Below are 26,302 nucleotides of genomic sequence, written 5' to 3' on the forward strand. Positions count from 1 at the left end.
GGGCGGTTCTCACTTGGAGGCGTCATGAGGTTGCTGTGCAAGGTTGGCTATGGCTTCCATCTGAAGTCTCCTCTGGGCTGAATGGCCAATATGCCCCACTCCCATGCTGGCAGTTAGTGCTAGCTGTTGGCTGGGAGCTCAGCAGGGAGCCCAGCATGGGCTTCATGTGGCTTGAGCTCCACCCAGCACTGCAGCTGGGTTCCCAGAGAGGGTGAAAAAGAGAACTATTCCAAGAAACTCAGGCAGAAACGCTAAGACCTCTTTTGACCTCTTAGAAGTCATACAGTGTCCCTTCCACCTCATTCTACTGATCAAAATGCAAGTCACAGGGCCAGCCCAGATTCAAGGGGAGGGGGTCACACAAGGGCATGAATACTGGGAGGCATATTCTTTTGGTGGTCATTTTGGAAGCTGGCTTCGAAAAGAGGCATCAATATTTATGAGGATTTTGGAATGATTCTAAGTTTTTAACTATAAAATAACGTTTTGGCAATTTTTGATGAAAATTAAAGTGAATGTTAATTTTTAGAAAGTATACATCTTGGCAACTAACTACTGTCTGGTTTATTCACTCAACAAATTTTTATTAAGTGGCTAATATGTGCCAATCACTGTGCACTTGAGAATGCATGGATAAATTAGACATGGAACCTATTCCTTTGAGCTTAAATTCTGGAAATAGCATCATGAAAACAAATAAAAAACAAAAGTTCCATAAAACCTGCTGGAGTGCAAAGGAAAGAGAGCTGGCTGTCCCTAATGTGGAGCTAAGGAACGTTAGGAAATGCTTCAGAGAGAAAGGACCTAGAAGGGGAGTCTTGACAAATAAGAAAAAAATCCCAAATTCCTTAGCATTTCTTTGGGAGAAAAGTAGGGGTGGGGTGAGAAGCATGTAGGGAGGCATTCCAAACAGAGGAGCCAGCAAAAACAAAGCTGAGGAGGTATAAGCCATGTTTAGGGTACTGAAAGCAGTTCCATGTGCTTAAGATGCAGAATTCAGGGGGGACTCCCAGACACAGGAACTAGTCCTGCACCATCTCACACCTATGTGTTTACTTTGGTCCCCAGATCACGTGTTTGTTTTTCTTTTTCACTTTCATAATGAACTACACAATGTTTTTTAATTTTTTAATTAGTTTCTAACATTTAATAATAACATAAAAATTCAGCCTCTCATCTGGAAAAAAAAGAAAAGAAAAGGAGAGGAGAGGAGAGGTGAGGAGAGAAGAGAACAAAAGAGAAGAGAAGAGAAAAGTTGATTTGGCTGTTCTGGGCCCAAGTTCCCACCTGGCAGCAACTGGCTGGAGCCAAAGAATGTCCCCTCAAAATGGGATCACGAACTCTCCAACTCACAACACCCCCACCTGGTCCTCAATGTTCCTTCCACTGTAGGCCTTTGAACCTGAGACTCCCCTCAAGAAAGCTAAGTTGCATAGTTGGCAGGGGGAGGCGGAGTGCAATTAACTAACAATCTTTTATGCTGTGCTCAAGGGTGCACCTTCATGCTCTTGTCAATTGGGAAAAAAAAAAAAGCACAACGTGAGAGCTGTGCATTCATTTCTATTGGGGGTTTCCTAAGGACTACAGCCTGGGAGACAGGCTCTCAGATAAGTCTGAGGAACTGCACTGAAGAGGTGGTGGAGAGGTCAGTATACATATGATCTTGGTAAAGGGAGTACGTGCAATCAAGCTCATATTTTGGAAAAAGGTTGCTGCTAGTTATAAGAGAGCAGATGCCTCTGTTAATGATTTTAGTGCTTTTCTAGATAGGAGAAGATGCAAGAGACTGGTTCAAGGGGGAGGGTATAGCTCAGAGGTAGAACACGTGCCTAGCATGCCCAAGGTCCTGGGTTCAATCCCCAGTACCTCCACTAAAATAATAAATAAACCTAATTACCGCCCCCAAAACAAACTAAGCAAACAAAAAATGAGACTAGTTCATAAAGTTTTCTCCTGAGAATATCTGACTATCTGAAGGCTGGTTCGGTGAGTTTTTCCCAGAGCAGAGTGCCTCATTCCTGATCTTCACCCTGAATTCCTTTCAGGCTGTGCTGGAGGTCAGCAGCTGCAGTGGTTAATGACCCAATTCTTGTAGAGGTGGATAGCAAGTGACAATTTTTAGTTGGCCCTCTCAACAGTGGGGAGTAGAACTGAGGGAAGAGGCACTTTCACAAAGGGATGGGTCGTCAGAATCAAAGACCACAGAGAAGTACCCTGCGATGTCCACTGCATTACAGGAAGATGTCCACTGCATGTGACAGGAAGATGTATCAGGAGGTGACCTGCACTGAGCATATCAGAAGAATGCTAGAGGTACAGTCTAGAATTCTGAGTGTTCTGAAGTAGAAGGTAATTCTCAAGGGAGACATTGTGTTGTGTTTAGGACTTAGGAAAAAAAAATCAGAAATTACTTTATAAAGGACTCTAGCATGGGAAAAAGAGCATTTAGAACTGTTCCCTTTAACCAGGAGGAGTTTACATGGACTTTTTATACCTTTTTCAATAACGCACCTTAAGAAATAAGATTAGCGAACATCCTGTTGGTTTATTGTACATCAATTGATTCAATTGAAGAACCATCATTTCTTGTCACCGAGTCAGTCCATCAACCTGAAAACAAACTCCAGGGTAAGGGGTCCAAATGTATATTTTCTCTTAGATTATAAACAAGTTTTACCATCAAAGATTGTTCTTATATTTTCTCTTTTGTCGTCAAGAGCTGTCACCAACAGAAAGTTCTGTGATCACAAAGTGTAATGTGATTTGGAATTTATGCTCTTATCCTAAGAAATCTAGCTATCAAGGAAGAAAAAAAAATCTTGGCTCTATCCTTAAAGGAGAGACACATTTTCTGATTTTGAATTTTCCTTTTAAAAGAACTATTTTTTTCTTATTTAATTTTGCAAAGGATAATAGATTAAAAAGTAAGAAAGTAGAATCTCTGAATATAGATCTTTCTATTGAAAAACTAGGCTGTGAGGGTAAAAGTGATACAGAGCTAGTGTAGAGGGTTTGTGGGGAGGTATTTATGGGGGGGTGTCTTAAAATTGGAAAGATTTGAGCTCTTCTATGGACTCTGAAGAAGTCAATAGCAGGAGAAGAAAGAAGAGAGAGGAAAAAACTGATGCTATAAGATTCCACAGAGGGGAAGGGGTCGGTCTTATATAGAAGCAATGCCTTGTTTAAACTAGAGGAAAAGAGGTGAGCATTGTCATGGACACATAGTGTTACAACTGCAGACAAAGGAAAGCCAGGCCACAGGCTGAGCTGGGGAAGCAGGGTGACTTCTTGAGGAGAGAGGTGAAGGTTAGGGGAAGAAGGGAGGCAGGAGGGATAAGTGGAAAAGCTGACAAGTGCCCACAAGTTCCCCCGCCACCACCACGGCAGCCATATTTGCTTTCAATTTGCCCCATCTGGTAGAGAAATTCTTTCAAATGCCTTCTGTCTAAACTGAATAAAATCAAAGTGAGAAAATAAAAGAATAAGGAATGGACAAGATGATGTTTATCGTGCAATTAAGAAGGTGGGGTTATAATTACTTATTCACTTATTTATTCATTCAACCACCATTTACTGAGTGGCTATTGGGAGCCATATGCTGGTCTCGATACTGTTAACAGCCATTGAGAGACAAAAATTCCTGCTTCAGAGAGCACACACTTGCATCCTCTCCACACATACAGAGGTAGTCCTTGCTCAAGTTCCTAAAAAGTGCTACCTTTTTTTCACCTGCTCCCACTGCTATACAGAATGGGCCCCACAATAGCCTCTCTTCCTGATAAAGGGCTGGAGCACAGAGAACAAGTGTGAATCAGCTACAATGGAGGATAGTTTGATTAATACCAATTTAAATAAAAGTGGAAGGATATTTCAGAAAAAGAATGCCATTTACTCAGTTCAGGTTTTGGCCAGGCCTCCAGATTTAACAGTCTCTGAACACATTAGCGTTTTCTAATAATCCATCTGACATGTTATGTTCAGAATGTGATTTTCTGATTAAGGCACTAGGCACAAAACCACTTCTGGATGAATTAGCAGACAGACGCCGTAAAACTCATGCAAGGTCCCCCAGGTGTTTGCTACGGAAACCGAAAGGGGCGAGGGAAGTGGCCACATCCTTTCTGGTCAGGTTTCAGGAGAAATAGATTTAAAGGACAGAACTGTAACCAGGACTTGGCCACCTTGGGAAGGAGCGTAGTGTTTGAGCAACATCCTTCCCAGACTGAAAGCTCAGACTCAGATCGTCATTCCAGGCACTTGGCGTACCGGTCTATACTCACAGCCAAGTGCGTAATTGCCAGGAACTGGCCAAATCCACGGAGACACCAGTCACTTCTGAATGCTGAAAAATGTTTGTAATATACCATAATGAACGTAAGCCTGACTCATTTAATCAGATCTGAGTTCCACCCTGGGGATGTCTGCCCAGGAGGGAGATGTTTACTGAAATCCTACTCCTCTCTGCTGGCATCTCCCATTCCAGGAAGAATAGAACTATTATCTGGTTGGCCTTGCCAATTTCTGTTTTATATTTGAGGTCATTAATATGGATGCTTATAACATCCATGTTTCCAAGTCATTATGAATTCACTTCAGTATGAAGCAATGAAAATAATGTTCTTTCTCCTTATTTTAGATTCTATTGAAAATGAACTAAGTGTTACTGAAAGACAGATATTTAAGAGGATCAGACTCTTTGCCATTCCTGGCAAATTTCTTAAATTGGTTTCCCTGAAACCAATGAGATGAGATGGGGGAAAGGTGTTAGTTACTCTCCCTGGTGAGAAGCTGTCTGATTCAAGGCTTCTTTGGCCTTGAAGCCACTGGGACAAGTCAATAGCTCAGCTTCAGAAGTTGGCCAAATTTCCTCCTAACATGAAGATGGAAAATCCAGCCAGCTGTTCCAGGCTCTCTTTCTCACCTTCTTTTATGCAGAGCTGTGATTCCTCAGGTTCAGAAATCTGATTTTCCCAAAGATTATTCCAGCCCCAGATTACTGATTCATAACCAAACAAACTCACTAGGAAATTCCCTGAGCTCCAAAGTCTCTTCATTCATTACCAAGTAGGAATTACCATTCCACATGCTACAGATAAGGAGATTGCAATTCAGGTCAGGTGATTAGTCCAAGGTCACACAGCCAATTACAGAACTAGGACTTGAACCCAGGTCTTTTGATTTCAAGAGACCCTGGCACTTTCTGGTAGAGCACTATCTTTCCTGGTGGGAGCCCAACATGCAAGCATAACAAGAGATTACAAAACAGCCTCCAAAGAGCAGAGTCGGGGGCAGGCGGGTAACACGGTAGGACAGGCTATGTGGAGAAAGCTGCCAGCGGACAGCAGAATCCATGTAACTGAGGGTCAGGAGCCAAAGTCCAGCTCCAGAGCAGGCCAGGGACAGGGGAAATGGTGAGAGAGAAATAGGGCCCTGTTAATAACAAAGATATGAACAAAACAGAAACTGTCTCAGAACACAGCAGAAGCCAGGTTGGGAAAATTGGGCCCAGGCCATGCCGGGAGGGCCCACAGCCACAAGTATTAACCTCCAACTGAGTTTCAGAGTCTTCTACTCCTGCTCATTCCTGTGAAAAGAAGAAACTATCCAGGATCAGAGCAGTGACCAGCCTGTAGGTGGAGCCAAGTGGCTGCTGGTGGCGGGGCTGAGAAGAAAAGCAGGGACAGCAATCGTTCGCTACAGTGCCACCACCAGCCTTCCGAGGTCAAAACCTGTTCCTACACATTGTTTCTTGACTGTTCTAAAATGTGCTGTGGATTCTGTTTTACCTCTGAAAATTTTCTTCCAAAGATGGCTTGAGAGAGGATGACTATATAATTTACTACCCCAACCAGGATACTTTTGAAAGTAAAAGGAAAAATCTCGAACTAGATACTAACTGCTATATATAAAATAGATAAACAACAAGGTCCTACTGTATAACACAGGGGACTATATTCAATATCTTGTAGTGACCTATAATGAAAAAGAATACGAAAACAATTATATGTATGTACATGAATGACTGAAACATTATGCTGTACACCAGAAATTGACACAACATTGTAAACTGACTATACTTCAATTCAAAAAGATAAAAGAAAAGAAAAAAAAAATAAAGAAAACCTAAGCCTCAAAGCCTAAAAGGCTTCTAAGTATCTCTTAATAGAAAAAAAAAAAGGAAGAAAGAAAGAAAAAAGAAAGTAAAAAGGAGAGCTATTAATAATTAGGCCAGTGCCACAGTCATAAACCAGGACCAACCCAGGCCAACCTGAACAGCAGTCACCCTAGGTGGAGACCAAGCACTCCAGGCACAAGACACACCTGAGCACAGCTGTCAGGAGGGTGAGATAATCTTGCCATGACTGTTTACAAGAGAGGCCAGAGGACTCCTGGAAAGAAACTCACCCCAGGGATAGAGAAAGTCAAAGTATACAAATTGGCTTCAATGACATTTAGACAAGGCCAGAGGGGAGAGAGACGATTCTCAGCACAACCCAGTATTGGCCACACCCAACAACCTGTGACCCAGGTCCCGTGGCTCTAAAAAGCCAATGGAACTTTTTAGTTTAAAGCTGTTTCATTACAATTTCCATGGGACACTGAAGAAGCCAAGGTTAGCAAAACCCTGGGCCAGCAATTTCAGCAGCAACAGTGAAGGTGCAGTTGGCACTACAGATGGGTGGACTTCAGTGGTCAATGGGCAGTCACAGCACCTTCAGTGAGTGTCAGCACATCTGCTGCTCCAGGCTTGGGCAGTGACCCGACAGCAAGTGAGAACAGAAGAGCCAAAGATGGTGGTTGAGGGGCAGGGAGGGGGGCTTGCTCCTGCATCTCTGAGTATACAGGAGGTCATCTGACTCACTGAACTATTATGAGGAGTAGAGAGGGGCTGCCGGTTCATATAATAGATAAAGGAAGAACTAGAGAAATATTCATAGAGGATGGTTATTGTGACTTCTGTTTTAGCCCCAAGCTGGAGATGTCTGGGAACTTTAACATTTCCCACATCACAGTGTGAGGTGCTCACGGATGATGTCTAAATTTGGGAAGCTTCTTAATTTGGGGCCACTCAGTTCATATAAGTAGTTTTACAGTCTAAAGTAGGTATGTACCCCCAAAACATATACATTATAATGATACAGACACACTAAATAATGCAGAAAATATTTACACATGGTAATTAACACATAACACAGAAATATTCTCCAAAAATTATGGAGCTTTTGCTACCTCTTGAAGAACGGCATCTACTGATTCTCTCTGATAGTCAACTGACTAGTGTCAATCTTTCAACAATTTGAAATTAGCACCTACCAAATGGGGAAAACGAGAAAGATAGGCAATACTAAGTGTTGGCCAAAATGTTGACCTAGATTCTAATACAGTGCCCGTGGGAGTGTGAACTGGTATCACCTCTCTGGAAAACTGTCTAGTAGTATTGACTAAGGATAAACAGATGCATTTCCACGCCTAGTTTATACCCAACAGCAGTATGTGCATATGTTTATCAAAACATAATGTGGACAAGGATGTTTATAGCAGCACTATTCATAATAGCCCAGCCCTGGAAACTACCCAATGTCTATTAACAGTAGATTGGATGAATGAATTATAGCACATGTATACTGCCATGGGAATGAACAAGTACAATCCCACACCAAAACATGAATGAATCTCACACACATAAAGTTGAGCAACAGAAGCCAGACACAAAAGACTGCATTTACATACAATTCGCAAGCAAGCAAAACTAAGCAATAGTTTCAGAAGTCAAAACAGAGGTGACCCTAGGGGTGGCTTGTGGTCGGGGACATAAAGGAGACTTCTGGGGGCTGGTAATATTCCATGCCTTGACCTGGGTGCTAGATACACAAGGATGAAATTTTATCGAGGTTATCATTTGTCACTTCTGAGACATTCCACCAATCAAACTAGTCACTAAGGCCAGCCCGTATTTAAGAGGAGGAGTATCATAATCCACCTCGTGATGGAGCATGGCAAAGTCACGGTGCCAAAGAGTCTGTGGGATGAGTGAAATTGTTACATCCATTCTAATTATAAAATACAACAGCATTGTAAAATTTAAATAGTATTCTAAATATATTTTACAATCTACTCCACTTATCCAGTGGAAATTAGAACTCAGTATCATTCTGGGGTAAATCAGAAACTTTAGGAAGGGAAAGAAGAAAGTAAGAACACTAGCAACCAAAGCACACAAGGAAGGATGCTATAGTTTGAGTCATATGCTTTCCATGGACCATAACTGTAACCAGAGGAATCGAGTACATTTATGGGTCAGTCCCAGTCACATGCCCAACACAACCACATGAAATGAGAAAGAGGCAACTCACCAACGGGAGAAGCAATAGAAAAACCATATATGCCCACTGCAGATGTCATATACTGTATCTGATGGTTATCACAAGAGAAATTCTTAAACTTGAAATGTCAAGAATGGGAAGATAGGTTCTCTCCAAGTTGCAGTCAACTCTAAGATTCCAGCGTTTTCTCTCTAACACACACGCCAAATCCATTAAATATTTTTAAAATGTCTCTATTTGTAAAACATGCATCCAAGTGCAACCTCTGATGGCAATCATGTTTCATTTCTCTTTGAGCATCTCTCAAAATATTCATGTGTCTAGGAACATATGTTAACACTTTTCCCTCTGATAGTTTGGCTAAATCTTCCACATTGTTTTGACCACATACATTTTTGTCAACAGCCATGAGCCATACACCAAAAAATTGACTGGAGACTACAGGTGTGGCAGACTGAACTGCAGCCCCCTCCCCCCTACTTCCTCCTCTCAGGGAGAATCTTGGGAATTAGAGAGAAACTAGGTTACTATGATGCCATTTAACCAGATAGCTCAGCCAGAGGCTTTGTCAGTTTACGTAGGACCCTCCATAATGAAGAGAACAAGCTAAACAGAATATTTTAGCATAATAAGGCCAGGACTCCTTCCTTTGTAAGAAGCAGACTTAAAATCATGTTACTAGAAGAAATAGACACTTCTCTCATAGACTATATGACATGGGTAGGCAAACTTTTTCTGCCTAGGACCAGAGGGTAAATATTTTAGGCTTTGCAGGCCATACAGTTCCTGCTGCAACTGCACAATTCTACCAGTGCAGTGTAAAGGCAGCCACAGACAATACTTCAGCAATGGAGTGTGGCTGTGTTCTAATAAAACTTTATTTACAAAAATAGGGATTTGGTCCATGGGACATAATTTTCCAAACCCTGGACTAGATGAAAAAGAGGTGAGATGTTTGTCTTTGGGTAGTTAGAGAGAAAGCCTGGACTGGCCCTGCTAGTGTAGAGAACAAACAGAAGTTGAAATACTTTCAGTTTATTCCAGCCCTCCACCCTCTATCCCCTTCCTACCATGGGACTGGAGCTCGTCCTCCCCTCTCGGAAGAATCAACAGAAGGCAGAACGGATTGAGACTATGTTCACATCCAGCTGAGGCCAGAGGTGGTAGAATGTCCACCACCCTCGAAGGGCTGGGATTTCACTAATTCCGAGGGGGAAGTTTTGTTCTGAGGAATAGAAGGGCTCCTGATGCTGAAGATTAAAAAGATCTATGGAGACAACACTGGGAGAAGCAGAAAGAAGGTGGGAGTTAGGGAATGAGGGAGTATCAAATATCCTGAAGCCCACTCAGAGAGTACCTACCCAAAGTCCAGGTCTCAGTCTTTCCTTGGACCCTCCCGGAATGCTTCAGAAAAGAGGTTCTTAAGCCCCCCACAAGGCCCTGCTTCATTTCCTACCACTCTCGGCCTCACTCAATTAGCTTCTCATACTGGCCTCTTTGCTGTTCCTTGAACACACCTAGCACATTTCCCACCCCAGGGCCTTTGCACTGCCTTATTCTTCAGACAGACTGAAAACACTTTCACTAAATATTCAAATGGTTCACTCACTATCTTCATTTAGGTATTGCTCAAATGACATCTCAAAGATGCTTTCCTTGACTTTTCAATCCAGAATATATTCTCAATAGGCTCTATTTATTTTAATTTTCTTTATAGCACATATAACTACCCAAATATCTGACCCAATAGCATGTGAGCCCCATAAAGGCAGGGACTTTGTTTAGTTCACTCCAGTATTCCCAGCACCTTGAATAGTACCTAGGACATGGATGGTACTCAATAAATATCTACTGAATAAATAAATGAATCAAGTCCAACAAGTCTGTGATGTTTAATTTTATGTGTCAACTTGACTGGGCTACTGTACCCAGATATTTGCTCAAAATATATTCCAGAGGGGAGGGTAGAGCTCAGTGGTAGAGCTCAGTGGTTGAGTGTGCACCTAGCATGCACAAGGTCCTGGGTTCAATCCCCAGTACCTCCATTTAAAATAAATAAATAAAAACCTAATTACCTGTCGCCAAAATAAATAATTTTTAATGTATTCTAGATGTTTCTGTGAGGGTGTTTTTGCTTGAGATTAATATTTAAACTGGTGTACTTTGAGAAAAGCAGACTCCCCTCCTCATTCAGTTAATTGTAGGCCTGAATAGAACAAAAAGGCAAGCGGGGATTCTGCAGCAGATGGCTTTTGGACTTCATTTGCAACACCAGCTAGTCCTGGTTCTACGCAGACTGCCTTTGAACTACAACTACAACTTTTTCCTGAGTCTCCAGCACCCCCTAGCCTCCTCCATCAGCTTTTGGACTTCCCAAGCCTCCACAGCGGTGGGAGCCAATTCCTTAAAATAAATCTCTTTATGAACATACCCCATTCGTTCTTTTCTCTGGATAATTTTGACTAATACAGTCCGTAAGTCAAAGTGTGCTATCTCCTTTTACTAAAGAATTCTTTCCAGTAGCTTTCCACCCACTGGTTTCCAGACATGAGTCAGGGAGCTTAAACTTCTGCGTATTTCTGTCAGAACTGCAGGTAATATTGCTCCAGGTGACTTTCTTCCCCGTGGTCAGCTAAATGGGGACTGGAGAATGGGGGAGAGAGTAATCAAATACATTTTTTTTAAGGTTATAGCCAATTACTGAGAAACACCGGCACTTAGAATTTTCTGGAGACTTTTTATCTCCCCCTCACACAGTACTATTTCGTTCATATTTAGTGAATAGGAACGTTGATCTACATCTTAACTTGTCTATATTTTGGAATGGTAAGTAACATAAACATCACACATATAAGGTATATTTATATTCTGGATTTTTGGCGAGTCCCATTGTATTTGTATAACTAGATATGACCACAGTTATAAAGTCTATGGAATGTGGTGTGTTTTCACAAGATGCTCCAGGCCAATGCTCCCCACCATGACCTTAAAAGTAAAAAAAAAAAAAAAAAAAAAAAGTTAAAAATTAAGAAAACAAAATTCCCTACCTACCCTGTGACCAGTATGAAATCCTGCCCTGAGAAAGAACCGCTTTCCAGAATCCCCCAAAGCTTGAGGGCCGCCTTTCGGCGATAGCGCTCCGCCCCCTCGACGCTCCCAACTGGCGTAGAGGCGGGAGGAGGGCGCCCTCGCAGCCAATCAACATTCAGCAGGGCTCTTTTCCCGCGCGTCTTTCAAAGGCTCCCTATGACCCAATGAGCGGTTAGAGGCCGAGCCAGGGCACCGAGGGGCGGAGTAAGAAACAGAGAGAAGGTCTGATTGGTTCCAAAGAGAACCCCCCCCACCTCGCCCCACCTCACAGAATGATGTACCAATGAGCTGAGAGGAGGGGAGGGCTGGCTGCGGGGGCGGAGGCTGAGACGCCTGCTCCTCCCGAAGGAGGTGGCTGCCGGTCAGTACGTGGGGCGGACAGCGATGAAGCCGGTGAGTCGGGCTGGGGATTGGAGGAACGGAGCCGCAGGGATGGGAGCGGTCCCGAGGCCGGTTCTTGGTCCCGGGGACAGCCCGAGCCTGGTCGCGGCAAGATTCGCGCAGTAACCGTCCAGGGTAGGGGAGGTGGGGCTTCCAGGAACCGGCGAGAACGATGGCAGCAAAGGAACAGTGTCGGTGGCGGGCGAGGGGAAGACTGACATTCTCTGTACGCCTGTTGTAGGCTGTGGGCTGCCGTCTGCGGGGTCTCCTAAGCCTCATGACAGCCCTGCCATAGAGGGCTGAGCCCTATTTTACGGAGGAAACTAAGGCATAGAGAATTTAAGAGGCTCCGTGCATCATTCAGCCTGATACCCCAGCTCCAAAGCATGTCCCGGGCTGCCCTGAGCCCCCTGGACGGGGAAAACTTCATGAAAGACGATTGCCAACCCCTGCTTGTGGGTGTGTGACCAATGTCACCATCCTACGGGGCCACCTGGCACTGCGTCCCTTTCCCTAGGGTTCAGAATCTCTGGGCCTGGAGGAGCGGAAACGTCCAACTCTGGGGGTTTATAAATCTGGCTGGGAGAGCCTGAGTGAATGGACCACATACGTTGAAAATCCTGAATCATCAAAACTGCTTTAAAGAGAAAGAAAGAAAAAAAAAACAGGCTTAAGGAACTGAAGCCCCACCTGACTCATATTACCTACCACCAGGGTTGACAACTCGTTGAAGGGCTTGTTTGAGTTGAATTGATAATAATACGGACAGATCCAAAGCAGCTCAAATCCATGGCCTAAACTGGTTCTGCAGTGTGAACTTGTAGTAACAAACGGGACCATTAAGGAATACAGCTTCAGAGCTAGAAAAGACATTAGGCGGTTACGCTTGCTAATCCCCATGTTTCCGTGTGGAGGAATATCAGCTGTCCTTCACTCCTGGCCTCTTTCTACACTTGTCCCCAGAAGGCGAAGAGAGTGTGATCTGATCCCCGAGTTTGGCAGGAGCTGAATACAAGTAGCTCAACCCTTTCTTCCCTTCTCTTTGCAGAGAGTACTTTCTAGCGTGCTGTCTGCCACAGGGGAGCCCTGGGTTGTCCATCACTGCCTGGGACTGGGTGAATAAGTCCATTTCTGGAGTGAAGAACTGACAAGCCCACTTGACCTTGGCTTTAAAGCCACATCCTTCACCTGACACTCAGTAATAAAACTGATATATTGATCTCCATTTGCCTCTCCAGTGTCTCATCTCTCAGTTGGTTCCATCTAGGGAGTAGAAGAAAGGTGTGTTTTTTATTGGTCCTATAAAACTCCAGCACATCTTCCATGTAGAAATGCTTCCCAGAGGACTGAGTTTCAACTCCTTAGGGCAGCACACAAAGTCCATCTCAATCTCTCTAGTCTGATGATTCATGAAGTTAAGGGCAGGTTATACTCCCATCCCCACCCTCCCCAACCAAACTACTGGGCTGTATGGGGGTATTCTTTTGAGAAATGGGGTGGAAGAAACTACTTCTTTAGCTTCCTCTCCTCTGCTCTGATATCGTAGTTCCTGCCTACAGTCGGCCTTTGGTATCCACAGATGTGGAGTGCCAACTGTACCTCGTTGTTTTATATAAGGGACTTGAGCATTGGTAGATTTTGAACCCCATGGGGGGTTGGTGGTGGTGGTCCTGGAACGAACCAATCCTCCCCTCCCACGGAAACCAAGGGACTATACTGTACACAAGCCCTTTCTCTTTTTGCCTTAACTGCCTTAACTTCTCTGCCTAAAAACCTCCTGTTCATCCATCAAAACCCAACTAACGGGTCTGTCCTCTGTGAAGCTTTCCCCAGCTCCCAAAGCAGCCAGTCACTCCTTTCTGGGCTCTAAAGTGCATAGTTTATGCTTCCATTTTAACACTTCTGACTTTCTTTAACTTATGTACACCCTGTCTCTCCAGCTGCACTGAAGGCAAGCTGTTTATTTTATGGATCTTTGCCTCTCCAGAGCTTGGCAAATTAAGGTGTCCAAGAAATGTTTGTGAATGAGTGAATAAATCTCCTCACTTTATAGTTTTGGAACACTGAGATCCAGTAGAAACTGAAGTTACTTGTTCAAGTTTCTACAGTAAGTGGCAGAGCCAAGACTAGAAGCCAGATTTCTTGGTTCCCAGTCCAACACTCTTTCCACTGTATAGTGGTGTAATTATTAATAGGATGGTAAATGCAATAGCTTATTATTGACATTGCAGATTTCTCTGATAATCCAGGTTGAATAAATCGCAAATATGCATCAGTGTGTGTTTAAGCAAGGGTCAGCTATACTAAAACTATTTGTAAATATTCTTTACGGTTATTTAACATAATGGATTTCTTTTGAAGCCTAGTTCAATGCAAACAAGTGAGTTCGACTCATCAGATGAAGAGCCTGTTGAAGATGAACAGACTCCAATTCAAATATCATGGTACGTGAACATTTCTGATCAGTGATGAGCTAAAATACTTGATGTGTATATCTATAATCTTTGTAAAATTTAGTCTACATATTGAAAACGGTTCTCTTCTGCTGATTATATAATTCTAATCTTAATTATTTATGATAGAGTAAGGTGTTTTTTGGGGGGTAAAGGGGGAGTAATGGGAGTTCCTTCCTTATACCTTGAGCAAACCATAGTAGAAACAAGGAGTTGAGATAGGATTGGAATGTTCTCCCATTTAGTACCAAAGTCTTTTATTCTTTTATGACAAAAGAATAGTGTACCAAACCTAGGATGAGATATCGTTTATCATTTATTCAGATCCTAGAACTGCTTGCCACAGTAATACATCTATCAGCAGACCTTGTTTAAGATAAAAGCCATATTACCATAGATACAATAACAAAAACAAGTATTTTTATATAAAATCAACTTCTAAATCTTGGCAGTGATTTATGTTTACACCGGATTCTCTCCAACCAGCAATCAAATGCTTTCTCTTAGCCTGTAAATCTAATAATCTCTCTCTTTAAGCACTGTCCATACTGTAAGAAGAGAAAAAGAGTGTTGTCCCTAAAGTTCTTTTGTTCTGCCGTCAGATAGCTATTATCCTTCATTTCCCCATCCAACCCCCTTTAAACTCAAAAACTCATCTAATTTTCAAAGTCCCCTCTCTTCCTCTAAACACATCTGTTTTATGGACAAGGTGAGCCTCTGCCCACTTTGTTCCTAAGTAAATTGGGAATAGGATTTCTGGAAATTATTTCATTTTAACCAGAATCCATTATCACAAAGAATGGGTGGTCTGTGGTTTTTATTCTATAACATTATATCTGTTTAAGGAAGTCCTACAAAGAAATATTAAAACAGTAATGTAGGATGAATGCTGGGGAGGAAACTGTCAGATGGACATTTTCCAGCTTATTTCCTAAGATTACTAATATAAAATATCTCAGGTAACATGACAGGGTAACCTAAGTGCACTTTATACTAGCTATAGGCAATCGAGGCGTTCCTTTCTTCCAGGTAAGTTTAAATTAGCTTGCCACTCTTAAGATTTAAATTGTAACAAAGCAAATGATAGGTCCCTATTTTAAAATTTGCAGCCTTTCTAGGCCTTTTTGTGACCAATACATTGATATTTAACATGAATTTTTGTTCTATGACTACTGTAAAACTTTAAAACACCTTTGTTCAGTGGCAAACACACGTGTTTATATAAATTTTCATCTATAACCTTTTTTTAACTTGAACTAAACTGGATAATGTTATATTCTTTTCAGGCTACCCCTGTCACAAGTGAATTGTTCTCAGTTTCTTGGTTTATGTGCTCTTCCAGGTAGGTGGCACTACAGGTAGCTTCCTACTGAGATATTTTAAATAATTTTTTTGTCAGCCAACACATCATTCTCGGTACTGAGCAGTAAGGGAATTTCACAGACCAACACTGGGAACTCACTTCTGGAAACCCTCTTGATGGGCTAGAGAGAAGGGAACGTAGATCCCCTCTTCAACTCATCCAAATCCACATTCACGGCTCTCCATTTCTGACTTACTTATCTTAATAAAACAACACTGGGATACAATGTAAGGCCAAGGACTACAGCTGGTACGTATTACAGAAAGGACACAGAATAGGGAGTCCTTAGATTAAGAGTACCTTCAGCTGGAATCTATGAATCCGTGTGATTTATATTCCTAAAAATATAAGAAATTGAAATTCACATTCAAAATGGAACTGAAGCACATAAATGATCATGTGTAATGATTTTCTACAGTAGCTAGATCTGTGTTTAAATATACTTGTTATTTATGACCAAACACTGACTCTTTCACTTGCCTTGTTACTACTTACAGGTTGTAAATTTAAAGACGTTAGAAGAAACATCCAAAAAGATACAGGTAGGTACAATATGATAGAACCATCTTAATAGGTTTTTTTTTTTTAATAATACTGAAAATCTCTTTGTCAAAAAGAACAAACTATAGTCTCTTCTGAATTTTCCAAATAAATGTTTGGTATTTCATAAAGTTTCAAACTATAGACTTACTCTAATATGTGAAGAGGTATCTGTAAAGGGCAAAGAGAACTCATCACTTACTGAACATAGTGCTGCTTTTCACTTATTGTTCTTTCAGGTTAGAATGTATAAGTTAGAGGGAGATAAGCATGTAAATGGGAAACTGACATTGCAGCACCCAGAGCTTTGAGCATACGGTTCTTTACAGACTTGACTGTGATGCTGGAAATTAAGCCTGATCTGGGAACACAGAGGTTGTAGTGAAATTGTCCAACCCAGTTAGAAAATTTAGAGAACCAATGTCTAGGTGGAAAAGATGGAATAGGATCTGATCTTCACACACCCAAGGATGTTAATACCACCATAGCCTCAAGTCTCATAATCTTATGTATATCCTGATAATCTACCCCAATTTGGAATTTATATTTTGCATAATACCAACAAATTCAATTTCTCAAAATATATTCTCGTTGGCCTGGAATATCTCAAGCCTAATGGTCCTACCAAGGTCCTTATAAAAAACCAAAATAAAAATGTATATATTGTTTAACTCTATATAGATTTTATAAACCTTAAATTTTTTTCTGGTTATCCCAGAGTATCAATTTTCTAATTTACTTCCTTTAATCTACCAATCAAAAAAAGATTTAAAAAGGGTAATAGATCAGTTGACCGTTACAGTATTTGTGAAGATTTTCTGCTCTAGAGATACCCACTATGGTAGGAAATTTCCATTTGGAGAACATTTAAATCATAAGCAAAATATCATTTAAACCATTGGTTCAAGAACCACTCCTGCACATTTGGTAAAGCCCTATTCACTTAGTCTTGTCTGAAAAAGGAGTTTCCAGTTTTTTTACCAAATCTTTTTCTCTTCCAATGAAATCTTAAAGGGAATCCAGTATACAAAACAGATGACAGTGTTTGATGGAGGAGAGCTACAATCTCCCTGCAGCACTTCCTGTGGTCCCACGTCAGGTTTCTTTCTAGGAAAGTTGAAATCTACATAATAGAAATTATCCAATGTGTACAAGAGGCAAATAGAAAATTACCTAGAAAATTACCTAGTCTCTTAAAAATGGTTAAGTATGTTAATTACAAGTTAAAGCCTTTTATAAGTACAGAAGTACAGTAGTACTATCTAGAGCAGCCCTGTCCAATAGAAATATATTGGGAGCCACAAATAGAAGCCATATGTGTAACTTGACGTTTTCTAGCAGCCCATTAAAAAAAATAAAAACAGGTAAAAATTTTAATAGTGTATTTTATTTAACCTTATATAGCCTAAATAGTATCACTTCAATAAGTTTTAAGTATGAAACAAATTATTAATGAGATGAGGCTTTTTTGTTCTTGGTCTTTGAAATCAGATATGTATTTTACATTTATAATACATCTGAATTTGGACTAGCCATATTTCAGGTTCAGGTCTGGAGGGTCATGATGAAAGGTACTTTGTACTTAAATAGCTAAATGTCCTTGGATTTAAGGGGTGCAGAGAGAGAAAGGGGGCTCAGATCAGCCAGGATTATTCATTTTGAACCAAATGCTCTGTCGTGACTATTGCCATAGAACAGAATGGCCTACAGTACTGTCACTTGGTTCATATCATTATGCTGAAATTAGCTAAGTCACATAATTCTAATGCAGTAAATGCTTTACTTCCTAGAAACCTAGTCCACAAAATTAAATCCATAACAGTACGGTACAGCACAAATACAAGCAAGAATACAAGATGACCATAGTGATGCTGGAGGTTTTGTACATAATGTGGAGGGTATACCAAAATTACAGAGCCTTGAAGGTAGCAAACACGGTTGACCTGATGAGATGAAAACAGGGGCAAAAAATGTGCTATCCTTCCTTCTCAGGAGTTTATTTTGAAATATTAGGTGTTTTAAAATTTAAAGCAGTATTTATTGTAAAAAAATTTTTTTCAAGAACAGCAGTATAACTGACATCTTAAAATCCAGTAAAAAGCATTTTGAAGTCAGGTTTAATTTTAATCACCTTTTGGTTCAGATGTTTCTAATTCCTATTTTGTGCTTAGTGACTTGGTTTTTACGTTAGTTTGAAACCAGATCAGCATTGTTTTAGATTATCACTAAACACTTCAAATTTAATAGATTATCATTTGTTATTTGCTTTGTTCAGCTAAGAAATTTTACTCCATGTTTTCCCTCCTGACTGTATTTCAACTTGTAATGTTCTGTCCATGTGTGTCCTTGTGTATGTTGGTCTATTGGCAGAAGAACTAAAGAGCTATGGTATACAAGACATATTTGTTTTCTGCACCAGAGGGGAACTGTCAAAATATAGAGTTCCAAACCTTTTGGACCTCTACCATAAGTACGGAATTATCACTCATCATCATCCAATCCCAGATGGAGGGACTCCTGACATAGCCGGCTGCTGTGAAATAATGGAGGAGCTTGAAATCTGCCTTAAAAACAACCGAAAAACCTTAATACAGTACGTTCTCCTTTTCTCCGTACGTGACATGAGAAATGTCCTAGTCAAAATGATTTCTCGAATTATTGCTTCCTTCTGCAGTTACTACCTGCCTTCTAGTTTGTTGCAAGATTAAAAGGAGGTGATGCATGAAAAGTACTGACACAGTGCCTGGCACAGAGCAAGCACTCAGATATTTGTCATTATGACTTTTGAAGAGTAAGGACAATAAGTGAGTAGATTTGGAAATGTTTAGAATAGGGTAACAAGCTTTTTTTCCCCTTTCCTTTTGTCTTAGACCTTTACTCATAATTTTGGGGTCCTCTCCTTCCCCAAAAGGTGGGGGCATCCTTCTTGTTATGTAGCAACACCTTGCCTATTAGTTGGCCTTTCATTTGCTTAGAGGCTTCTAACAGCAAGAAAGTCAACATTTTAAAAATTAGCAGCAAAGAAATCATCCCTAAAGCAATGAGCAACCCTAAAAACATGACTTACAAAGTATATTTGATGATATGAACTTGCTACCGGAATGAAAGAGGGACTCTCATTGTTTGCCAGTGGCTGTACCTAAGCTGCTGCTATGAAAGTTTAAAACAAAATAAAATGGGATAAGGAAAAAAAATGAGAGAAGGAAAAAGTAGCTTGGAGGAAGGAAGAAGAGAGTGACAATCAGCAGTAGACAGTAGCGTTGCAAAGACTCCAGGTGGTGCTGGGGAAATAGCCATAGTTCTGCCAGAAGCAAGGCCCACAGAGCAGAGGTGAACAGGCCACAGGGAGAAAACTGGTCCTTCTCTACACATATTGTTTTTTGTATCCTAATCTGCTTAATCCTTTCTGGAACAAGATAGAGCATTAAATAGTGTAAAACCTCAAAAGCTCTAAGGTCATTGCTTTGAGCTGGAAAGTATACAAACTATACCAAATAACCGAGTAGCGTCAGAGCACCTAGGAAAAGGGCAAGCCTAGCCAGCTTCTCTCCTTACACCTAGAACTCAGGGGCTTCGTGCCCATAGTTCATGTTCTGAAAGCAAACCAACTGCACAAGGGTCTTTGGGGACACATACCTGTTTGGACCAGACTAAACTCTGATATAGAGAACTACAGCCTGCCGAGTAGGAGATTCATCCTACACTCTACAGTTTCCAACCTTTCTCTATGGAAAAATAGGATCTTTTACCCACTACTAACTGTAAAAGCAGAATTTTAGAATAAACACAAATGTCTATGCTAAATTTCCTGATAAGACTAAGAAAAAATAACATTAGGTAGTTCGATGGAGCTAGTGGAAAATATTTTATAATTTTTGCTTTTTTGGTGGGGGGAGGTAATTAGATTTACTTAGTTATTTATTCTTAGAGGAAGTACTGAGGATTGAACCCAGGACCTCATGCATGCACTTGAGCTGTACCCTCCCCCACTAAATATTTTATAATTTTGGGGCCCACTTTTCAAACCAGTTCTGAGACTTTTTTTTCAAATAGGAATTGTTTTTTTGAAAGCAGCCTCTACTGAAACATCACTAGAGATCAAATTAGCTCAGTCTGGAGAAGCTTAACACATTCTACTCCAGCAGGTTCTAGCAAACCAAACGCTCTGATATTTGACTATAAACACGATGGAAAGGTAGATGGGCAGTCTTGCATATGCTGAATGCTTCAGGGTCCCATAAAATAAAGCATCTGATGACTAGAAATTTTCATTGTCCTAGAGCTTTCAAAGGTGTCCCCACAGTGACTAAAGTTTGTTTGGACAAAGATGATTTTTTTTCCATTCTACCATCTTTGAGTGCTTCCATTGCCATACAGCATTAGAGTTTATCCCTCAGACACAGGGTCTGGTTAGTTTTTTCCTCTGTTGTGTTGTCGACCAGTGCTATCTCCCTGGTTTTCCCTGGACATTTTTGTTATTCAAAAAATCAGTGAACACTGCTTGCCTATTGTATTATGCCATTTCCTAGGGCTGTTGTAAAAATGTACCTTTTTTTAAAAACTGGGTAGCTTAAAAAACAGAAATGTATTCCCTCCCAGTTCTGGAGACTGGAAGTCCAACTCAAGATGGCAGCAGGGCCATACTGCCTCTGAGATTCTGGGTAGAGTCCTCCTTCCTCACCTCTTCCCGGCTACTGGTGGCAGCCATCAGTCCTTGGGGTTCCTTGGCTCAGGGCAGCATCACTCCTCTGTTGTCCCATGATTCTTCCTGTGTGTCTGTGTCTTCATACGGTGTTTCGTCATATAAGGACACAGGCATATTGGGTTAGAGCCCACCCTAATGACCTCATCTTCACTTGATTGCATCTGTAAAGACCCGATTTTCAAATAAGGTTACATTCACAGTACCGGGGACTAAGACTGAACATATCCTTCTGGGAACATAGTTCAACCCAGCAGTACCAAACATTGTGAATACAAAACACACTCTGAGGCACAGTCCCCACCCTCAAGGAACCCAGAATTAACAACACTATCACGTAAGTGTAGTAAGACCAGAACAGGTGTATACAAGGCAGTACAGAGGATGGCAGTGGTTCCTGTGCAGGCACAGAGCCATTTCAGGAATGAAATTTGAGATAAGTTTTGAAGGATGAGTAGGAATCAATCAAACAGAGGAGGAAAGATAAAGATACCAAGAGATATAAAGTGGTATATCTTAATCTGCAGAAAGCCACTAAAATGTTCTCGCTCTCTTTCCCTTTAACTAGTAGATCCTCATCCCTGAATCAGGCCTCCAGCTGGGACACTTTGTAGAAAGCAAGCTCATGAATTCTCCGGGGATCAGTACCTGCTTGGTCCTCTGTCTCCCATCGTATCAATCACAAGACATGTTTCTCCAGCTCCATCTAGACCACACTACAGCACTGATGTTCATGTCATCAGCACGGAGTTAGATCAGTATGCCCTCCAAGAAAGTTAGGAAGTATGTAATACACTTTTTTAGGATCTTTGAAACTGATTTAAATGGTTTTATTGGTTTGAGGATTAATCCTCATTTTTCTAGAAAATCCACTTCTGCAGAACTGCTCATTTCTTCACAGTGCTGCATAAGAGCAGCTGACGTTCAGTTACTTCTCAGTCTGCACCAAGCTCTGTTGTAAGCTTTACAAATGTTACCTCCTTCAGTCCTCACTATGACATGGGTACTGCTGCTGTCCCCATCTTAGAGGTGAAAAGGCCGAGGCCCAGAGAGGTTAAATAACTTAGGTTCACACGTCTAATAAATGACAGATTCAGGATTCAGCCCCAGGCAGTGAGGCTCGAAAGCCCATGCTCTGAACCCCTATGAGACACTGCCTCTGTACTCTTAGATGAATGAAGAGTTACAGGCTTGTCCCATAGCCACTAAGGTTTTGTTTAGAGAAAAATAAAGTGGCAGTTGGTAAAAAGTAGTCTGATTTCTATCAAATTAGTAACAAGTTCCACTCCTCAGATGTTTAAAGAGATCAGTGAAAAGGCCCTGCCTACCTTGTCCCTTAGAGGTGTTCAGAGCACCTCCCAACAAATAAAAAAGCACACTTTGCTCCTGATTAATTCAAATATATATATATAAATCTAAAATATTTATATATAAATATATATATATAAATCTAAAATATTTATATATAAATATATATAAATCTCTGGGTACAAGGCACTGTGCTAGGTATTAGAGTAGAAATAGAAGGCAGAAGGAGCAAGTCTTTAGTTGTAATTGTTGGGATGCAATGAAAATGTACAAACTTCAAAATTGTACTTCCCTTTCAGCTGTTATGGAGGACTTGGGAGATCTTGTCTTGGTAAGAAATATATTTCCATTATTCAGTATTTTTTTAACCTCAAAGTAAGAAAATTTGTGTTTCTGGGCCATATGCTCACTTTGTATGAAAATGAAACAAAACACAATATACGTCTACCGAGACCCAAAGGATTATTTAAAGCCCTAAATTTGGTGTTCCCTAGAAAGCTTGGGTGGGAGTGGAAGGTATTTTCAGGACTGTTTTGGTGGATTCTGCAAAACATAATTTACAAGTCTTAGCACCTACATTCTTATGTTTTGTTTTATTTCCTAATGTTCTCCCTATGCAGGTATTATGCATGATACTGACTTCTAAACAATATCCATGGGTAACATAAGTATGAAAGCCAAAGTTATGTATGTTTAAACTTTTTAAAAATGTGTTAGAAAAAGAAAGTTAATAAATTGCCACGTTGGGAGTAACAGTTATTCCTTTTAGGGTTGGAAAGTATCAGACTTATAGAATTTGTTTCGATAACACTATCAAAATGAAAAGACAATCCACAGAATGGTGAAAAAAAATTTTTAAACCATATAGCTAACAAGGGACTTACCAAGACTATATAAAGTATCAAAAAAACAAACAACCCAATTAAAAAATGGGCAAAGAATCTGAACAGACATTTCTCCGAACAAAATATACAAATGACCAATAAGCACACGTAAAGATGCTCAACATCATAAGTCATCAGAGAAATGCAAGTCAAAACCACAATGAGATACCACATAATACCCATCTGGATGGCTATTATCCAAAAAATAGAAAACAAGCGTTGGTGAGGATGTGGAGAAATTGGAAAATCCCCGGCAGTACTTCTTCAAACAGTTAACCATACAGTTATCATATGAACCATGTATCCACTCCTAGGTATATACCCAAAAGAAATGAAAACATGTCCACACAAAACTTGTACACGAATGCTTAAAGCTGCATTATTCATAGTTCGAGATTTGTAGATACTGACAGGAATATATATAGAATAGATAAACAAGTTTATACTTTATAGCACAGGGAAATATATTCAAGATCTTGTGGTAGCTCATGGTGAAAAAAAATGTGACAATGAATATATATGTATGTTCATATATAACCGAAAAACTGCTTTACACCAGAAGTTGACACATTGTAAACTGACTATAACTCAATAGAAAGAAAGAAAGAAAGAAAGAAAGAAAGAAAGAAAGAAAGAAAGAAAGAAAGAAAGAAAGAAAGAAAGAAAGAAAGAAAGAAAGAAAAGAAAGAAAGGAAAGAAAGGAAAGAAAGGAATAGAAAGAAGAGAGAGAGAAAGAAAGAAAAAAGCTGCATTATTCATAACAGCCAAAATACGGAAACAACCTAAATTCCTATCAACTGACAAGTGGATAAACAAAATGTATACCCATACAATGGAATATTATTCATCCATACAAAGGAATGAAGTATTGACACCCACCACAGTATGTATGAATCTTGAACACGTTATGCCAAGTGAAAGAAGCCAGTCACAGAAGATCACATATGATTCTTTGTATATGAAATGTCTGGAATAGGCAAATCCATAAAGACAGAAGGTAGATTATTGTCGCTTAGTGCCAGGGTGATGGGGGATGATGATAAAAGCATATAGTGTTTCTTTTTGAGGTGATGAAAATGTTCTAAAACTGACTTTGGTGATGGCTGCACATACCTGTGAATACAGTAAAATCCACTAAATTGTACGCTTTGAATGAATTATATGGTATATGAATTATAACTCAATAAAGCTGTTAAAAAAAAGATAAAGGCAGTGTTAAACTTTAATTCAGCCAGTCATTTAAATCATAATTTAACTGTCAAAAATACAAACTAAAAGGCTTCAGTCTTCTAATTCATTTTGAACAGTTACACCAAACTCAGTGTTCTGCACCAACAGAAGTGTGAATTAAGTGTAAACTGATCATTAATGTATAATGTACTATAATAATACAACAAATTATACATAATACACTATTTTTCTCTCATGTTCTATTAGTAGCTGCATGTCTCCTCCTCTACCTGTCTGACACAGTATCACCACAGCAAGCCATAGACAGCCTGAGAGACCTAAGAGGATCTGGGGCCATACAGACCATAAAGGTAAGGATGCTGACTGGTCAGGGACAGACTTACAAATACAGTGTAACACATCATCAAAAGGGCAGTGAAAATCCAAAGCATTCTATTATTCATATATCACCTGTTTATATTTTGATTTTTTTAATTTACATTTCTAAATGTCTGGATGTCTGAAAAAGTTCAGGTTTCAAACAAAATGATGAAAAAATTTGAATTTCCCAGTTTAATCTTCTAGGATCCGCTACTGTTCAGTTTTTGCCCATTCAGTTCTGGGAATGGGTCATCTCACCTGGAAAAATGAGATGGTTACTATAAACTTGGTAGTTTCCTCGGCGTACTTTTAACCAAAAAGACCTCGTGAAGACCCTATCACTGTATCACCAAAACATTTAACAAGGGTAGATGAATGACATATGAAAAATGTAAAGCAATGCTCATTATCCTTTGCTGTGGATAACCAAAGTGACATCTCTCACATTTACTTTGCCTTTAACACCAAAAACACTGCCGAAGCAGTGCCCCAAGGATATTGTTTATCTGTAAATCTGTAAAGCTAACTTGCCTTTCTTTCCCAATTACCTGGTCTCAGCTTTAGGACTAAGTCAGAGGAGCAGTTTCTGGAAACAGAGAAGCTTCCCATATTGTCTTTTAAAATCAAATGATGCTTCAAATTCAAGATGTTCTCAAGTCTTTCTTTGAAACAAAATACATGGTCAGACATACATATATATTTATGTGTAGTGCATGTTTTACCTGCTTAATCTTGGGAGAGAATTAAGCCCACATTGATATGGGCTGCCCATTTACCACCTCAGCATTCTGCAGCAAACGTGCTTTTTGCATCTCTGCACTGATGTAAATAGCAGTGTGCAGTTTCAACTTCACGATAGTAATATAAATGAGATTACTGGTAGAACAGGAATATCCTCTGGAGAGCTATTAAATCTCCAAATAAATTATTTAAAGGTTTTTTAATTTTGCTTATCTGTTAAGATTAGTGATTTTAATATTATCGACTATGAAAATTGTTCCAAACAGATTATCATCACAAAAAGCAGAAAACTAAGGCTTTTGTAAATTAAGAAATAGATTTTCTTGAATATACTACTGTTAATTGCTGCAGAAAAGTGCCTGCTCCCCTGTACTTACTCCCCAGGGGAAAATACATTAGCAAAAAAGAATGCCTTCGTGGGTTATTTTTAATCTTACTTGCTCCTGCTGGTAAAGGGAGGAAGGATTTTACAGATTTATAAAACATTCCCCTGTATTTCATTCTACTTTCTGATCTTTAGAGATTTTTAAAGCAATAGTTTTCACACTATATGTAGCTTTATTGAAAGATAAAACTTCCCTATGAGTTTTGTAAGTAAATGCCTCCTTACCCAAAAGGATATAGAATTGTTCAGCAAGTATTTTTTTGATTCCTGATCCCTGTTAGTGTCATGACTACTCTCTAACTAGCTTTATACAATATTTCAATATATCTTTACTTTTTTCAGCAATATAATTATCTTCATGAGTTCCGGGACAAACTAGCTGCACATCTATCATCAAGAGATTCACTATCAAGATCTGTATCTAGATAAAAATAATTATTTTAAATCACATATATATATATGACCATGTCTAAAATTTGAGTTCTCTAACATAATCTGTATTGAAATGAAATTACTAGTGTTATCAAATTGAATGTAAATGTATGTGTGCAGATATTCCTAAAGCTTTTATTGACAAATT

The 26,302-nt window shown here is 40.0% G+C and overlaps 1 protein-coding gene across 2 annotated transcripts; it reads left to right on the forward strand.

The window, feature by feature from the left end:
• The first annotated feature begins 11,722 nt into the window (after positions 1–11,722).
• CDKN3 (cyclin dependent kinase inhibitor 3) lies at positions 11,723–26,302 on the forward strand. 2 transcript variants are annotated; one of them, XM_064485968.1, is made up of 8 exons: positions 11,723–11,807; positions 14,157–14,239; positions 15,535–15,590; positions 16,109–16,153; positions 18,525–18,744; positions 22,461–22,492; positions 24,483–24,586; positions 26,065–26,302. In XM_064485968.1, the coding sequence occupies exons 1-8, from the start codon at positions 11,799–11,801 to the stop codon at positions 26,149–26,151; spliced, it is 636 nt and encodes a 211-aa protein (XP_064342038.1). In that variant the 5' UTR covers positions 11,723–11,798; the 3' UTR covers positions 26,152–26,302. The 2 variants fall into 2 exon arrangements, with proteins under 2 accessions (XP_064342038.1, XP_010981240.1); XM_010982938.3 differs by having other exon boundaries at positions 11,731–11,807; positions 18,522–18,744; positions 26,065–26,300.

This window comes from Camelus dromedarius, chromosome 5 (genome assembly GCF_036321535.1).
Source record: "Camelus dromedarius isolate mCamDro1 chromosome 5, mCamDro1.pat, whole genome shotgun sequence".
Lineage (NCBI taxonomy): Eukaryota > Metazoa > Chordata > Mammalia > Artiodactyla > Camelidae > Camelus > Camelus dromedarius.

What these genes read in the sequence shown, in the direction of transcription:
- CDKN3 (XM_010982938.3), top strand. An exon ending in AAACATCCAAAAAGATACAG is followed by an intron (nt 16,154 to 18,521) that starts GTAGGTACAATA and finishes GTCTATTGGCAG; the next exon opens with AAGAACTAAAGAGCTATGGT. An exon ending in GGGCCATACAGACCATAAAG is followed by an intron (nt 24,587 to 26,064) that starts GTAAGGATGCTG and finishes TACTTTTTTCAG; the next exon opens with CAATATAATTATCTTCATGA.